Below are 18,284 nucleotides of genomic sequence, written 5' to 3'. Positions count from 1 at the left end.
GTGTAATTGTAAATGAGGTTGCATAAGAGTAGTGCATGGCTTATTCCAATTAAACATGTATCTTGTAAGAGATCTAGTATGTATTTTATTTGACAAGACCTTCTTTTGATTTAGCCACTTCAAACCCTATAAAATATTAGATAACTCATAAATCTTTGATGCTAAATTTGTCATTTAAAAGAGTCTTAATGTGTGGTTCAAAGATAGAGTACATAAAGTAAGATAAAGGGTACTTACTTTGAGAATATGCTTGAATGTCATTTGAATTGGAAGGATGAATTGTACTTTCAATTAAGTTACAATGATAGTCTTGTAAGAATTATGGAGGTTTAGTAACTCAAGTAGATATCCTAAGTTGAAGGTCAAAATTAAGTAAGTTGTGTGATTAGTGAAGAATGTGAGTGATTTGACTGGTTATTTTGTTTAATGGAAGTGGAATGAGTATGTTGAGAAGAATAAATACCAGGTATAGCTATATCGGGTGTAGCTAAAATAACATATGGTGTCTAACCATATTTGATGTGTTAGGAATATCATGATGTGAGTCAGGTATGTAATGAAAATCAAACAGCTCATCTAGAACAGATGGATTATAAGGTTGAGATCTATTGAGGGATGATATATTAGTGGATGACTTGTAAGGAAACATTGATTCCAAAAAGATAACATCTCTAGACAAAAAAAATCTTTGGAATTTAAATCAAAAGATAAGTGTCCTTTGACACCAACCTGAAAACCTAGATACAAACATTTTTTTGATATAGAAACCATTTTCTTTAAGTTTTCTTGTAAGGTTAAAGAAAACATAAAGATCCAAAAACTTTAAGGACATCAACATCATGTAAAGATTGGTGAAAACTTGAAAAGGTGACTTATTGTGCAAGAAAGGGTCTGACAGTCTATTGATGATGTGTATAGCATGGCTAACTGCATAAAACTAGAAATGTTTTGGTAAATGGGCTTGAAATATAAGGGATCTAATAATTCCAAGTATGTGTTGGTTCTTACTTTCAACTATACCATTTTGTTGAGGAGTACCAACATAAGATGTTTGATGGGATATGCCTGTTTCACTAAAGAAGTCTCTAAGAAGAAACTCACTGCCATTATTTGATCTTATGCATTTGAATTTGGTCTTAAATTGAGTGTGGACTATGGAAACAAAGGCTTTCATTAGAGTTGATGTTTCAAATTTACATTTCATGAGGAAAATTCATGTAAATTTAATTTTGTCATCAACTACTGTAAGAAAATATTTGTGGTCATTCATTGAAGGAATGGGTAATAGACCCCATATATCCATATGAACTAAATAAAACATGTCATCATATTTATGAGTGTTATTAGGAAAAGGTAATATCTTTTTTTTGGCATAAAAAGAAACATCACAAGGAATATCAGAAAGCATAAGCTTGACAAAAGCAACTATTTCAATCGATTTGTCATATGAAGGATGACAAGTCTCAAATACCAAATGTTATGATCATTTTAATGTATAGAATCAAGCTTATTCGTAGAATTGATACAATTTTTTGGTCCTAAAGGGAAGGATTTTGTGGAAGGATCAATGAAAGATGGTGGTGTATTTAGGAATATAACTAGAGGATGAGTGAGAATGTACAATCTATCTCTCAATTCAGTTGCACCAATCATCTTATTGAAGTAGGAATTATGTATCAAGAAATTTGAATTATCAAAAATTAGTTTGTGTATAACGCTTTGAGTCAACTTAGGGACAAATATAAGGTTAAAAGAGAACTTAGGCATATATTAAACATTGGTTAAAATGAAATTAGTATCAAACAAAACGGTCCTTGCAAAATTGGTAGTAACCAATGAACCATTTGGAAGTTTTACAATTATAGGTTTAATTCTTTTTAGGCAAGAAAAAAAAATTCTGGAGAAACATACATGATCAGTTGCCCTAGTGTCTAGATGAAAGATTCATGTCTAATATTGATGGTAAAAGTGCAGATAATACTTGTATTTGATTTGGATTGGATGGTGTTCTATTAAGGAACCAGAAATGGATGATCTAACTCCACGAAGGGCATTAGGAACCTCGAGGGAGTCATTAAGCAGTCGTGTTTGGCCTTCAATAATGGTTGTCGATGCGTCGGCTGACATGAGTTTCTTCGGTATAGCCAAAGAGTGGTGGGGAACATGAGCATTAAATATTGTCCCATCATTGAAACGTTTCTCCGTTTTTCTCTTGACGTGTGACTTGAAAAGGTAGAGAGTGGTGTGATGCTTCTTACTATACACTTGAGTGTACTTGAGATCGGTTGTGTTTCCAAGGTGGAATATGAGAATTGATTTATACTTTCTTCTTACTTTCAATCCAATATGTTCAATTGCCTTTGCCTACATAAGGGTAGAGGAAATTTGGGGGAAATTTTGCAACCTTTTAGATTGACTTTCCCTTATTTCCTTTGAGTTTTTTCCTCTTCTTTGAGAGTGTTTTTCTCGGAGTAAACATCACCACATCTTCAAAGCTTCAACCTTCTCCTTCATTTCACTATTTTGACCTCACACTTCAAGGTACCTTATTCCAACTCATTTTTTTTCTTCAAGCATGTATTGTCTCTTTGTTAAAATGAGCATAACCCCATTATCATAGAGAGTGATTCGAAAGGTGTCATTTCTTCTTCTTTGAAAAAGGGAATGGAATATGAATTACACTTTCTTTCTTATTTTGATGGGGGTTTTGAATTGGGGATCATATCTCTTAATGATGACTCTAAAATAGGAGGAGTTTCTAGGGACTCCTTTTCTGAAAGAGCTTCTCTCAGTTATTCTTTAGAGGTTCCGCTTTTATGGAAAGCCGATGGGGGTGAGGATCCTATCAAGAAACTAATTCCTCCCATGTCTTGACCGAGGGAGAAATAGAAGTTATCTGGAAAAGAGGGGACGCTCTAATGACTTTGTCTGGCTCTATTATGAGATGATCGGTCGCGAGCCTAGCAATGCTGAAATTTTGAATCATTTGGAAAACCGGGGAAAATCCAAAGTTTTGTCTTGGGTCAAACCATGTAATCATTTTAAAGCTGATGAAATGACCCGAAAGGGGCTTCGGCTAGTAGAGCCAAGTAACGCCAATAAATACTATTGGGTGACGCCAAAGTGTTAGGGAATCCTTCCACTTTGAACACTGATATGGCTATAGTCAATGTTGATATTATGGTCGACAGTCCATCAGACTGGTTAATTCTTCCTATAGATATGGTGGAGAGGATATGTATTTCTTTTAAGGGCTTCTCAGTTCCTCTTTATGAATTCCTCTTCCCTAGTTGGGGGGTGTTTGCCCTTATCTGATTTTGAGGAGGCTGTGATGGAAAACCTGGGAGTTTCCCCCTGCAACTTCATCTTGGAGCTTGGGCTTACATGAAGGTGTTCCAACTCTATGCCGAGCTTAAATCGTAGAAACCTACTCTATAAATATTTTTTGATCTCTTTTACATTGCCCACACCTCTCGAGATAACACATGGGATCAGAAATTGATCTTATTTCGCTCTCAGGTTCCTTGGTTCGACTCTTTTACTAATGAATGGTTTTGTTCATCTTTGGCCCCGATTGGATATGCTCGCTCTTGTATGAGCGATTTTTTTGAATGACTGGTCTAGAGTTCACTTCCACCAGCCTCTTTGTTCTTATTACACCTGGCTAAGTCCTCTATCCTCCGAGGAGGTAAAAATGAAAGAGCTTCTATGTGCTTGGTATCAAGGTGTCTTCTATGAAGAAGCATTTGGTACTGGAGAAGTGCCTCCTTCTCAGCGAAAGAAGAAATGGATTCAAATGTAAGTGATCCTTAGTGTGTCAAGTCATGCCGAGAGGAAAAAACTCTTTGGTGACGTTAGGGACCCAGGGCAATACCTTTTTTTGTAACAAGTGTGACTTGTATTTTGAATATAACATGGATTGATTGCAAAAGCTTCTCGTGTTTCCTAAGGACTAGGGTCTTACCACTGACTCCTCTGGTCAAGTAGTGGATACTTATGTTGCTTTCGTTACACTTGCTCCAGTGATTCAGACAATGGCTATCATTTTTCCCCGTTGATAGATGATACTACTATTTTGGGTGTAATTCCCAAGGGGGAACAACTGACTATTGTGGCTTCCGACCTCTCTATTCCTGAGCCTTCACCATCCCTTTTTCCTATAGAGAGGAATCGGGATTATTGCTCGTCCACTCCAGTTGAAGGGGGTTTTTCCTAAGCTAACAAAACATGGTACTATAAGTGTAGTTAGTTGCCAATGTTGTAGACGTCCTACAAAACCTAAGATCCAAGATGTTGTTGTTGGGGAACGATACTTCTTCCAATTCAATGTGACTGGAGGCAAGGGAAACCCTTCGTTCATGTTTACCTCATAGAAAAATAATTCAAAATTTAATAATTATTAATAAAGTAAGTCATATATTTTAAAAAAAATGAAATAAGTACCTGAATCCAATGATGTTGGTTTAAAAAACTAATGCAGTAAAGGAGACATTTGGTAAATGTGAACTTGTCATAGGAGAAAGTCATGCACGAATTGCCTAAATAGACAAGAAAAATATCATAGTGATCACTATCAAATAACCCATATCTGGTAGAGTCAACCATTTCTCTGGTGGCTGAGGACCTAAGGACTCTATCATCAAAGATTCTCTCACTTCAGATAAACGATTTCCAAATAACTTATCATATAAACTTGATCTTTATTTGTTTCTTATTTCATTGTCCAAGTATCAATGAACCATTTGCCCACCATCTTCACTATATCCATGCAATGATGCAATGACTCTAAATCCATAATTACCATCTGATTCTTTGAAGTTGGTTGCTTCTTTGATAGGGACTGCTTCTTGGAAGTCTAAGATGGTTGAGAATGCCTCTTTGAATATTGATATGCTTGATCAACATACTCATGATATGAAGGGTCCCTATAAACATCATATATCACTGATTTCTTTCCTTTCTTCTTCACTCCTCCTTTGGTTTTTAATTTCTCAGGTAGTGGACACATTTAAGTCATTATGGCGTAAGCAAGTTCACAAACCCTACTTTTTAATGTTGTTTTCCCAACAACATCTAGTGACCTAAATTTTTTCCATAATTCATTTATTTCACTACTCATATCCACCTCTGATACATCATCAACATGTACATCCAACTCAACTTTCATGCTTAGTTAAACATGAACATTGTCTATTGGTATCGATATACCACCAAGTATGTATCTTCCAAACTCACAAGCACATAAGAGTACAACAACATATTTTCATGTTGGTTCCCACATAATCAACCCTTAATAACTCTTCACCAATACGTCTCAAAGCCGCTTGAGATACCGATCCACATATATTACCATAAAATGGACTTCTGGATGCGTTCTCAATTTCATAATTTTTTTTTTGAAAATAAGCTTTAATGTTTCCCAATAGTAACTTCAAGTTGTTATTCATAGGCTCCCAAAATTTGACCATGTCGCCTATATTGTTTCTCAACATCTGCTTTAACTTCCAATGAGCACACTCAACCCTAAAATAAAAATCAAACTAACACATAAAAAAATACAAAGTAAATATACTAATAAACATACCTATTATTAGTGGTATTACCCAAATGTAGAACTCGACTAATCCATGCTCCAACAAACCTTTGTCTATGAGGAGTCAACCATGTGTCTTTCACATAATTAATAAATTCAATATAATGTACACATGCCTGCTCAAGTTGTTGCAACTGTTGGTCATACTCAACTTCATCACTAGCTCATACAACTTCCATCCATAATGTGTCGATCTCCTTTTGCATGTCATTCACCACATATTGCTTGCATTTTGAACCAATATTTTTGTTGATGTGAAATAAGCATAGCATATTAATCATCCTTGGAAATACAACTTCAATTGTTTCCATCAAAGCAATATCTCTATCAGTCAAAATCACTTGTGGACATAAGTCTTTCTTCACAAACAATTGTTTCAGCTTATCCAACACCCAACAAAAGTTCTCAGATTGCTCATATTCCATATAAGCAAATGTAACACCAAATGTCAACTCGATTGATTTCATGCCAATAATTTCAAACAGATGTTGTCTATATTTGTTTGTCTTGTAAGTGTTGTCCATAACTAAAACAATAGGAAAAATATTCAACAACTTAACTGAATATGGATGGGCCCAAAAATATCTCTTACAACTTCCGAGTCGTCTCTTTTTCTACTCCAGTAAACATAGCTTTCGTCCTATATAAGCTTAAATAAATGTTATATCTCACTTCTAGGACCTCTTATATCTTTTTGTAACGTACTCGTATGCCTATATATTTACGTGATTCGATTGACATTCTCCAGGTCTCGCTCTTACAAGAAAAGCAATATGTGTTTAAATGGAACATGTCTCTTTGTCAAATCAACAACATATTGCTTCTCATATGTGTTCAGCCTACCAGCAAATGAATGACCTTCTAATTTATTAGGTAACTCATGGTTATGAAGTCCATATTTTACATCAATATCCATTTTTCTCTAGAGTCGACCTTATTTTGAATGGACATCCACATTTTTTAGTCACACTTTGTGCTCCATTATCTGTATCCTTTTATTTCCCACCCTACCACAACTAAATATTACTTTATTGCTTCTACGTCTCTTGCTTGTGTTTGGTATCTGAATGAGTGATGATAACAGTTATTTTATTTATAATTCCTACCTCTTAAATCCGCATTATCATCTCATCTCGTGTATCGAATCTGTGTAGTTGAGAATGCATCAGAGGTATCTACACATATTTAGTTTGTATCGCATATTTATAGAGGAATTTCCATACATGCAACATAAAAAAAATTAAAAAAATATTTAAAAATTGACTACCAGATAACTTTCCATTAAGTCTTCTGGTACAAAAAAAATAGAACATCGGATATCTTGACAAAAAGAGTTATCGTCGTCAATGTCTTCAAACTGGAAATCATTTGTCAAGTGTTCTGGTACATTAAAAATTAAAAAGAAAACCACAACACATTTTCCATGCTCTCCAGATGAAAGAAAAAATACACACTAGATAACTTATTTCAAGTTATTCGGTATACAACAAATACGTACCAAATGTCATTCTAGAAGTTATCTAGTACACATACGTAGGGGTGTAATTTTTGAAAATCTAGAATGAATAATAAAATGATAAATTAGTTAAACATACCAAGGGAAAGTTGACATTTTTCCTAAAATGTAACTGTATAGAGATAAGTGATGAGGTATGGGATAAAATTTTCTTCAGGTTCATTTTCTTTCTTCCCTACACACCATGTTAGTTTTTCATCAATCTTGATCCAACGTTTGTTCCTTTTTCTATTGCAATTATCTCTTGATCTTTGTACCTTTATGTTGCTGCTTATCATTGGTCTCCCTTTGATTGATTTTATCCCATGATAGATGACTTCTTTCGTATTTATATGTTATGATTAACTTCCTCGCTTTCTGAAAATGACTATAATGTTTTCCCTATTTTCCTCATTCTTCATGTCTTTCTATCACTTTGAATTCTTAGAGAACCTCCGACAAAAGAACTTTATGCACTAACCTCTTCTGTTTCCTCTTCCCACTTACTTGAATCGTACTTGGACTTTAATTCATTTAGTCTCTATGGACTTAGGCAGTGCAATCCTTTTATATAAGTTATATTAGTTTCATAAAATTATGCAATTTAAGTTATATTAGTTTCATATATGACTATATGGTATTTGGAGTTTTTATGTTTGGGGAGATTATAATATTTGATTTTTATTCAAAACTATTTCATTAAATGTTAAGACGAGAATTAGGGTGTTACATAGCTGTATCAGAGCAGGTCGGTCCGTCCGGCCAGATTTTTATGATTTTATTTGTTTCTTAGTACACGGCATGTGTGTGAAACACTATTGGTATTCGCTTGTTTTTCTAACCGCTTGCCAGCAATATTGAGAAAACAATTTTACCCTAATATGAATGTTATGTTGAGAAAATAATTTAAATCAGAGTCAATTTTAGATTTCTTTTTCAAATCAGATCAAACCCCGCACATAAATTTTAATTTGTTTTTTCCTATGTTATATTCATTAGTCTATTATTTGTCTGTTTTTAAAAAAAAATTAATAACATTTTTTTTAATTTTTTAATAACAGTTATTACTTTAATTTAATATTTTTTTATTATTTCTAACATCAATTTATTTTGTAATTTTAATTTTAATATATTATAGTTTATAAGCTAAAAACTTATGGCACAATAGATAAAACAGAAAAATAGGGAAATAAACCTAATCTAGAAAAAAAAATTAAGTAAAATCAAATTAAAATGAAGAGTTTATCAAATCGTGTATATTTTTAACATTTTAGCAGGTATTATGTAATTTAAATCCTCTTAGACTTTTTTTTTCCTGTCTTAGATATCACTTATATAAAGGCTTTTCACTTGCAATGTCTCTTTCTCATCACTATATATCATATTTTAGTTTCTCTAGCATTATGTACCTTCAAATTTTATAATACCTTTAAATCATTAGCAACATTGAGATGCATATTATAACTAGTGACAATAACATGTTAAATACGCACAAAATGAAGGATCTTAAACATAATCATTATTTGTCACCACGTCACTTCAAGAGGTAACAATCGTGATTTGTAAGGTTTAAAAATCATGCATGTCATTATTAATCTAAGGTTTAAATGAGTCTTGTTGAATACTATGGTCTAACTTTCTCATTTCTATCATAAAGTTCTATTTATATTTTTTTCATATTCAATTACAACTTTAACGTCTAAAAAATTATTTAAAATGACAAATTGTTTTAATTAGCTGCTCCAAAAAAAATATTTTTTAATTAAAATTTTGAGATTTTCAATCATGATAAACAAATATAAAATAACTATTTTTTTTAAAAAGAAAAAGATTATTGAATAACAAAATCACTTTTTTATTAAATTATTGAGAAATTTGAATCGATATGTCAGCAAAGTCAAGAATTTCCCTCAGCCAACCTTGTTACTTAGAGGTCAAGTTATTAAAAACTAAATATAATAAAATAAAATAAATAACACTTTAAATAACCTTAATTCTAGCATAAACTTGAAACAAAATTGTCTCTTTGTTAATGTTAAACTTCATGTCTCATTGATATAACAAAAGGCCAATCCAAAACTATCAATTTCCTCAATAAAATCTTAATTCCAAATACACAAAAAGTTGATGAATCTTACTTGATTCCAATAACACAAACCAAATTATATAATAGTACTAATAAATAAATATGACCAAAACAGCATGGTCATTTTATAGTGTTGATTCTATATTAATTATTTAGTCTGTTAAAACATTGGAGAAAACTATAATTAATTTAAGTTTTTTTATTGGGAAATATGGTAAATTTGTTCAATGTTGAAGCCATAGAGAGTGCAAAGCCTATTGTGTTGATGATAGTGGTTCAATCAATATATGCAGTTGTTAATATAATGTTAAAAATGGTAGCAAATGATGGATCAAGCTTAAGTGTTCTCATTGTTTATAGATTTGTATTTTCTACTGCTTTCACTGTGCCATTTGTTTTCTTCTTTGAAAGGTATATATATTTCTCTTATATAAATAAAATATGTTTTGGTCTCTATAAAAAAAATAATGTTTAATTATTTTTGGCATGTTTTCTCAGGAAAAGTGTGCAAAATTTGACTGGAAAGGTGCTATTCCAAGCTTTTCTTTGTGGATTATTTGGGTAAAATTTTCTATTAGATTAAGTATATCATTATGCTTTTAATAGTGTAATTTAAGCAAGGGTTAAGTGTGATGAAAATTTGAAAATTTTCAGGGGATCATTACAACAAAACTTGTATATTAAATCTTTGGCTTTGGTTTCTGCAACATATACCATAACCATGTTAAACCTCATTCCTGCCATTACCTATGTCCTGGCTGTTTCTCTAAGGTACGTAACACTATTAATCTTTGGCCGTTAGTCTCAAATTTTTGGAGGCCATATCATACGTTATTCGCAGTTTAAATATGGCAAAACCTGTAACAAAATATTTTATGAGGTCTTACTTGACGTTAGTTTAACTGAGATAAATTTTGGGCTATATATGGAAGTCTGTCTTGCACGCCCTTAAAGACGGTCCTGAGAATTTCTCATGTTTTTTTAAGCGATTTTGGATTAAGCTGTGAAAATGTGTTTTGATTGATTTTTGAAGAATGGAGAAGCCAAATCTTGGAACACCGGCTGGGAAAGCGAAGTTGATGGGAACATTAAGTGGAATTGGTGGTGCAATGATCCTAACTTTATATGAAGGCAAAAGATTATTTAACTTATCATTGCACATTGACTTGCTGCAAAATGTTACATCAACAACACATCATTCCCCTGCTGGTTCTCATGTTTGGGGACTCATGCTAGCTTTAGGCACTGCTCTCAGTTTCTCATTATGGTTTATAACACAGGTAGTTACAATTTCTAACTTAAATTTTACTATACAAAAATGTTGAAAAGATTGTTTTCTTGTTTATAACATCATGAATATGGATAAACGCAGTCGAAGATGAGTCAGAATTTTCCGTGGCATTATTCAATTGCGGCGTTAACCTCTATAATGGGTGCAATTCAATCTTTTATATATGCTATTTGTACTGAGAGAGATTGGAGCCAGTGGAAGCTGGATTGGAATTTGAGACTTTTGACAGCAGCTTCCGCGGTACGAAAATTCATACCATATCATACATTAGTACATGTTTGGTATGACAGTAGATTTAACAGAATCAGTGTTTTGATAAATTCACTGTGAAAGTTATGTGATATTAATTGATTTTGGTCTTTGTTTTGTAGGGTATATTGGCCTCTGGAGTGTGTTTTGTTCTGTTGGCTTGGTGTGTGGGCATGAAAGGACCCTTGTATGTGTCTGCTTTTAACCCTCTAATGCTTGTTCTTGTGGCCTTCATTTCTTCGTTCGTATTGAACGAGTACATTACGGTCGGAAGGTAAATTAAGCAATCGGGTTTCAGAAACATATTCATTGCAGTAAACATGTGACAGTCGGTTACTGATTCGACCGTTTGTTATAAATCATACTGTGCAGTCTAACAGGAGCCGCGTTGATTGTTTGCGGATTGTACATGTTATTATGGGGTAAAAGCAAAGAAGCAAGAAAAATGGATAATATGAACGAAATAGCTTCTGCAATAGACACTGTAAAATGTGATTCATTTCACATTGTCAACAACTCGGCTTTATCTTGCATACAGAAGGAGCATGACAAGAAGATCGCAAATATTGCTCCTGATGTATCAGCAAATGTCAATAACAATTCTTTAGGCGAAATCCAAAAATCGAACATTTGAAAATAACTATGTATATGATCATGATCACATAGTTTTAATAAGATACATCTTTCGCGAATCATCAACATCGCTGCTTTTATTTCTTTCTTCCTTCGATGGATATTACAGAACTCGGCAGAGAGTTACACCGTCCCCGATAGAAAGAATCGTTGACTCAACGCGAGTATCATTTGCAATATAGTTGTTGAATTCAATTGCAATTTTTCTTTTTCGCTTTGTGATATCTTCCATTTCATCATCCTCAGACATCGCCACGGAACCGGACCATAATGTATTGTCATACGCAATTATTCCACCCTTCCTCACCAATTTCAACAACACCTCATGATACTTTGTGAAGTTTTCCTTGTCGGCATCCACAAACGCATAATCAAACGACTCTTCGTGTTTGCCCTACAATACAAGTAATCAGATTTTCATTTTTCTCTCCATCAGATCCATGCTCACACAAAAAAATCATGCAAAAAAGACTAAACCATAAATCTTAAACCCTGAACCATAAACTATAAACTTACGTCAATAAGGGCGTTGAGGCCTGATAATGCATCACTTTGGATAAAATCAATTTTGTGCTCAACTTCTGCCTTCTGAATGAAGGGCAATCCCGTCTCATACGATTCCCGATCCATATCAATTCCAATAACCTGAAAGTAGAAAAACTTATAAGCTAAATTTCATTAAAATTTATTCATATCATCTTCATCTTACAAGATTTACAATACGATACCTTGCCGTGAGGAGGAAGAGCAAGCGCTGTAGTAAGAAGAGAATAACCAGTGAAGACTCCAATTTCCAATGTTTTGTTAGCATTCATGATTTTCAGAAGCATAGATATGAATTGTGCTTCATCCAAAGGCACATTCATCACACTCCTGTGACAGTGTTGACAAAATGCAGAAAATAAATAAATAGGGTTGAATATATAATACCAGTAGATATTATTGTAGAATATGTAACTTACATTTTGCCGTATTTCATAATTGTTGTCTCTCTAAGTTGCTTCAATTGTTCGTGCTCTTTTGGATATGAACTTGTTTCAAGGATGTACTGATTAAAACAACATGATGCAGAAAAATGAATGAATTAATATACCAATTGAAAGTTATAAGAAGAGATGAATTAATTTGGGTCCAATGGTGTCAGGGCCGTGTTTGATGGTGTACAAAAAGGTCTACCGCAGAGGTGACAGGCCTCACTTTTTCATGATTAATCTATAATAAAGAGGAATTTCATACACATATTTTATGGTTACGGTTGAATAGACCCATAAACAAAGCTTGCGACTCAAGTTAACTTTGGCCTATGACACAGAGCCTCTTAAAAGTTTGAGACGGAATCAGTAAATTACCTGCAGAAGTGCTGGAGTTTTGAGGATGTTCTTGGCCATGGTTGAAGGTCAGAGGAAGCTGCAATCGATCGGTTGATAAACTGAGACTCGTGTCTTTATCTATGATGATTAAATTGTTATATAAAATTAATGAGGGGAGAAGTATTTTTTTGTCCAAATTTGGGCTTGAGAAATTGGCCCACAGGCCTTGTCAATGTCAGAAGGTACATCAAAAGTGAAATTCTTTTTTTCACCAATCTTTTCAAAAATTACATTCAAATTCTATATTTTTTTTTAGAATAACCATATCTTTCAATAAAAAATCTTAGATAATTATTTTTCCCAATTAATTTTTAAAAGACTCATATTCAAAAAAAAAATTATATAGTCAAGTCAATTGACGACAACATTAAAAAAGTAAAAGCAGTAGTCAATTAAATTGACGATTTGACTATGTCTAGTCAATTGAATTGGCGAGAGTGTACAATCCATAGGAACAATGTCAATTCAATCGACTCGTATGCGTTGCAAAATTTTTTATTTTAATTTATTAATAAAAATAATTAATGAAAACAATTAAATTAAAATTAAAAAAATTTAATTTAAATTGGATTAACGAGAATATTTTTTACACTAACGACGACGACCCGCTTGATCATACATGTCACGGTTTGTTAGTTGAGATTTTTGACATTGGCAAAAAATCTCAGTATGGTTAGAGACTTGGAGCAAGTTAAGTTCGACTAAAAGTTTGTCAAATTGTTATGGTGCAAAGGTCGAAGTTTTAGGAGGAGAGATGTAAATAGGACTTTGGATTTTTCAAGAAAAAAGAATATTTTCTCTAAACATTTCGACGACATGGAGGTTTGGGCGTGAAGAAGCATTTTATTCAAAATAAATAACTACTTCTCGGTCTAATCCTAAGGAACACGTGGAGAACATTCATAAGCAAGACGCATGCAAGGATCTACGTGGGAAAGGTTGGAGAAATGAACGTTAGGAAATAACTACTTTACAAAATAAGGATTCTGGTGTTAGAATTTGGGGTATTCATTTTATTTCACTACAGAATCTCACAAATACTCAAAGTATCAGCGTTAGAGAGAAACGAGTTTATTGAAAAATGTATGAATCTTGAAACACCATTTTCATTCAAATGCAGAGTATTTTATTTCAGTTTAAGATCTTTGCCAATTCACCTTCATTTCTATTTTAACTGCATTGTTACTTTACATTTTCTTTACAAATTTTTACTTTTTCTACATTATCGAAAATCACTACTTTTATCAATTATTTCGACTAAGTCAAAATCTTTCACATTTTTACGCAAAACTATAATCAAAAGATTTTAGCACTATTTCCTAGGATTCTCTAGTTGATCCTGCAAGTAACCTTCAATAAGGTGTCTTCAATTTGATCATGCAAGTAATCTAAAGGTTATTGTACTCGCCATGCCTCCAATTAAATTGGCGGATCCGATCGAGTTCGAATTTTTTGCCATGTCTAATAATTGATAGATTAATTCTAATAGGCTTAAATGCGCTTTTGGTCCCCCTAGTTTTGGCGTTTTAAACAATTGGTCCCCCTATTACAAAACCGAAAATTTTACTTTGTACCCCTACGTTTAGCCTCATACCCCTACAATTTTTTAAAAATATCAATTTTACCCTTAACTGGTTTTAACCAATTTACCATTTCATTTTTACCAATCAGTTGAAACTTCCAAAAATTACACATTCCACCCTCGCATCGGAACTCCTAGAAAAAAAAACTTCCGGTATGTATTTTTTCCAAATTGGAAGACTTCACAAAAGACATTCGGAACACATCAAGTAGTGAACCGGAAGACTTCAAGAAAGAGTTCCGGTTCTTTAATAAAAAAGACACGTTCCAGAACACTTATTGAAAGAGTTCCGGTAAACAAAGTGACACATACCGGAACTCTTTGAAGAAGTCTTCCGGTTTGTGTTTTATGTATTCCGGAACTCTTTTTTGAAGACTTCCGATTTGCTTTTTTTTTAATTTTTTTTTTAATTTTTTTTTAAAAAAATTATTGTGCAAGAATGGAAAATCTTTCCCAAATATGTGTAGATACTTCTGATGCGCTTATAACGACTGCAAGATTTGGTACACGAGAAGAGGTGATCAGATGGATTAAAGAGGTTGGAATCGATAATATAGTAACTATTATTATCAGTCGTTCAGATACTAAAACAGGGAAGAGAGGGAGAAGTAACAAATTAATATTTGGTTGTGATAAAGGTGGGAAACACAAGAGTACTGATAGTGGAACCCAAAGTGCGTCCAAGAAATATGGATGCCCATTTAAAATCAGGTCGACTCCGGCGAAAGATGGGTCTGGTTGGAAGATTGATGTAAAATCTGGGTTACATAATCATGGTTTACCTGATAGATTAGAAGGTCATTCCTTTATTGGTAGGTTGACCACAGATGAGAAGCAATATGTCGCTGATTTGGTAAAGAGACATGTACAACCTAGACACATATTGCTTTCCTTGCAAGACCGAGATCCTGAGAATGTCACTCGGATTATGCAAGTATACAAGCATAAGAGTGTGATACAAAAAGAGATAAGAGATCCTAGAAGTGAGATACAACATTTGTTTAAGCTTATTGAGGATGCAGGCTATGTGTATTGGAGTAGAAAAAAGGATGACTCAGAAGTTGTGAGAGAGATATTTTGGGCCCATCCTAATTCAGTTAAGTTGTTGAATATTTTTCCGATTGTGTTAGTTATAGATAACACCTACAAGACAAACAAATATAGACAACCTTTGTTTGAAATTGTTGGCATGACATCAACCGAGTTGACTTTTGCTATTGCATTTGCGTATATGGAGTCTGAGCAGACAGAGAATTTTTGCTGGATATTGGAGAAACTAAAAGAGTTGTTTGTGAAGAAAGACTTGTGTCCACAAGTGATTTTGACAGATAGAGATCTTGCTTTGATTAAAGCAATTGAAATTGTGTTTCCCAGGTCGATTAATTTGCTTTGTAGATTTCACATTAATAAAAACGTTGGTGCCAAATGCAAACAACATGTGGTGAATGACCTGCAAAAGACGATAGACACATTATGGATGGAAGTTGTTTGGGCTAGTGATGAGGTTGAGTATGGTCAACGGTTGTATCAACTTGAGCAAGCATGTGTTGATTATAGTGGATTTATTAATTATGTGAAGACACATGGTTGACTCCACATAGAAATAGATTTGTTGGAGCATGGATTAATCGAGTGCTACATTTGGGTAACACAGTGACTAATCGGTACGTGTTATAATTTTTTATGTTTTATTTTTATATGTGATATATTTTCTATGTATTTTTTATGTGTTATTTTCAATATCTTTAGGGTTGAATCTGCTCATTGGAAGTTAAAGCAGATGTTAGGAAACAGTATAGGTGACATGGTCAAATGTTGGGAAGCTATGAATAACAACTTGAGGTTACAACTGGGAAACATTAGAGCTTATTTTCAAAAGAGTTTTTACGAAGTTGAGCATGCGCACATAAGTCCCTTTTATGGTTATTTGTGTGGTTCTGTATCTCGAGCTGCTTTGAGACGTATTGCTGAAGAGTTATTGAGAGTTGATTATGTTGGAACTAACAGGCAAATATGTGGTTGTACTCTTAGAATATCTTATGGGTTACCTTGTGCTTGTGAGTTAAGAAGATACGCACTAGGTGGTATACCGATACCCATAGATGTTGTTCATGTTCATTTGAGGAAACTAACTATGGAAGTTGAGTTAGAGGTAGTTGCAGATGATGGATCAGAGGTGAATATGACTTGTGCAATAGATGAATTATGGAAACGATTTAGGTCATTAGATGTTATTGGGAAAAGGGAATTAAAGAGTAGGGTATGTGAACTAGCATACCCAACAATGACTTCATTGTATCCACCACCCGAGAAATTAAAAATCAAAGGAGGAGTGAAGAAGAAAGGGAAAAAACCAGCAGAATATGATGTTTATAGGGACCTTTCGTATCATGAGTATGTTAATAAGGCATCTCAATCTTCACAAAGGTAATCTCAACCATCACAGACTTCGAAGAAGTTAAAATTATCAAAGAAGCAACCATAATTCACTCTTCAATTTCCTAATCATATTAGGTCATACATTGAAGATGTAGTTAATGTTGAATCAGATGGTAATTGTGGATTTAGAGTCATTGCATCATTGCATGGATATGGTGAGGATGGTTGGTCAATGGTTCGCAGGGAGTTGGGGTTGGAAATAATAGACAAGGATAGGTCAACTTTGTATGACAAGTTATTTTCTAATCGGTTGTCAGAAGTGAGAAAATCTTTTATGATAGAATCCTTTGGTTCACAGCCACCTGAAAAATGGTTGACTCTACCAGATATGAGTTACTTAATAGCGAATCGCTATAATGTTGTACTTTTCTGTTTAGGCAATCCGTGCATGACTTTCTTTCCTATGACAAGTTCACATTCACCAAATGTCTCTATTTATTGCATTGGTTTTGTTAACCAAAATCATTGGGTTCATGTACGTATTTTGTATGACAAGTTATTTTATATGACTTAATATTTTAATTATTTCACTTAATATTTTATATGACTTAATATTTTAATTATTTCACTTTATCAGGTTAACATGAAAGAGGGGTTTCCATTGCCACCGGTCACATTAGATTGGAAGAAGTTTCGTTCTCATATAGCAACATCTTGGATGTTAGGATTTGCAGGACGTCTACAACATTGGAAATTACTTACGCCTATATTAGCATGAATATGTACTCAAAACATGAATATGTAATCAAAACATTAATTTTATATTATGTCTATTATATTCAGTTCTAAAGCTTAATACATAAATCAATGTGAACGAGAAATATGCAAAGCTTCAAATAAATCAGCAAACTGTGGATCTTCCTCTTCGGCATTAACCTGTCTCAGATAACGATGAATCAATGTAGATACACGAGCCCAATCAAGATCAGATGGTCCGGCGTCATAAACAGGAACTGATACCTCTCTTGGATCGTCACGATGGGGAGGGACCAACCGTGGATGCGAAACACAATAATACCACTCCAGATAACCATCTTCTATATCAGATGGAGTGGTGGCTAGGGTAGTTGGACGGATCATAGCGATAACGCTCTGATGGTAACCAATCCAATCAACATCAATATCAGTCGCCATCATAAAATCAAGAGATGGGGATAGAACATACTGCTTGTACCCGAAATGACGTAAACATCTGTCAGGCAAGTATGGAACAACTGTGTCACCCCACTTCAAACACCCCATGTAGAGACATAACTCATCAATTTGACGCCATGCTCTATGATCCTCAAATGGACGCCATATGACGTCGGCAGGTGTCAGCTCGTCTAAAATAGGTCGTAAATCATCAACTTTCAAGACTCCTTGCCTATAGGACCATCTCATCGCTCGAGGAAGACCATAATTATCAGCTGGTTTCCAATTCTCCCTTCTTTTTCCAACAGTTGGAAAGTACTCATGAATCCAGCACTGTTACAAAATAAAAACATAATAAATAAATAAAATTAAGTTAACATACTTTATAAAATAAATCCAACACTTAATAAAC

The 18,284-nt window shown here is 33.7% G+C and overlaps 2 protein-coding genes across 2 annotated transcripts; one reads left to right on the top strand and one right to left on the bottom strand.

Annotated features, from left to right (window-relative positions):
* Positions 1 to 9,163: 9,163 nt before the first annotated feature.
* Positions 9,164 to 11,619, top strand: LOC127105848 (WAT1-related protein At1g68170). The gene is made up of 7 exons (XM_051043057.1): positions 9,164 to 9,585; positions 9,673 to 9,735; positions 9,829 to 9,945; positions 10,208 to 10,454; positions 10,547 to 10,705; positions 10,837 to 10,988; positions 11,087 to 11,619. The coding sequence occupies exons 1-7, from the start codon at positions 9,386 to 9,388 to the stop codon at positions 11,346 to 11,348; spliced, it is 1,200 nt and encodes a 399-aa protein (XP_050899014.1). The 5' UTR covers positions 9,164 to 9,385; the 3' UTR covers positions 11,349 to 11,619.
* Positions 11,170 to 12,814, bottom strand: LOC127105849 (flavonoid 3',5'-methyltransferase). The gene is made up of 5 exons (XM_051043058.1): positions 12,697 to 12,814; positions 12,310 to 12,395; positions 12,076 to 12,220; positions 11,864 to 11,992; positions 11,170 to 11,741 (listed from the first exon to the last, which is right to left on the bottom strand). Exons 1-5 carry the CDS (start codon positions 12,733 to 12,735, stop codon positions 11,451 to 11,453), a joined length of 690 nt encoding a protein of 229 aa, XP_050899015.1. The 5' UTR covers positions 12,736 to 12,814; the 3' UTR covers positions 11,170 to 11,450.
* Positions 12,815 to 18,284: the final 5,470 nt, after the last annotated feature.

The sequence above is a fragment of the Lathyrus oleraceus genome, chromosome 7 (genome assembly GCF_024323335.1).
Source record: "Lathyrus oleraceus cultivar Zhongwan6 chromosome 7, CAAS_Psat_ZW6_1.0, whole genome shotgun sequence".
Taxonomy (NCBI): Eukaryota; Viridiplantae; Streptophyta; class Magnoliopsida; order Fabales; family Fabaceae; genus Lathyrus; species Lathyrus oleraceus.
The sequence above is the reverse complement of the archived record's forward strand: the minus strand, read 5'-3'. Positions and strand labels throughout refer to the sequence as shown.

Bases quoted from the DNA above. Each gene is read 5' to 3' on its own strand.
- LOC127105848 (XM_051043057.1), top strand. From the start codon at position 9,386: ATGGTAAATTTGTTCAATGTTGAAGCCATAGAGAGTGCAAAGCCTATT. The intron at 9,946-10,207 runs GTACGTAACACT...TGATTTTTGAAG, and splicing joins GTCCTGGCTGTTTCTCTAAG to AATGGAGAAGCCAAATCTTG. The intron at 10,455-10,546 runs GTAGTTACAATT...GGATAAACGCAG, and splicing joins CATTATGGTTTATAACACAG to TCGAAGATGAGTCAGAATTT.
- LOC127105849 (XM_051043058.1), bottom strand. From the start codon at position 12,735: ATGGCCAAGAACATCCTCAAAACTCCAGCACTTCTGCAG. The intron at 11,993-12,075 runs GTATCGTATTGT...TTCTACTTTCAG, and splicing joins CTCTTCCTCCTCACGGCAAG to GTTATTGGAATTGATATGGA. The intron at 11,742-11,863 runs GTAAGTTTATAG...CTTGTATTGTAG, and splicing joins GCCTCAACGCCCTTATTGAC to GGCAAACACGAAGAGTCGTT.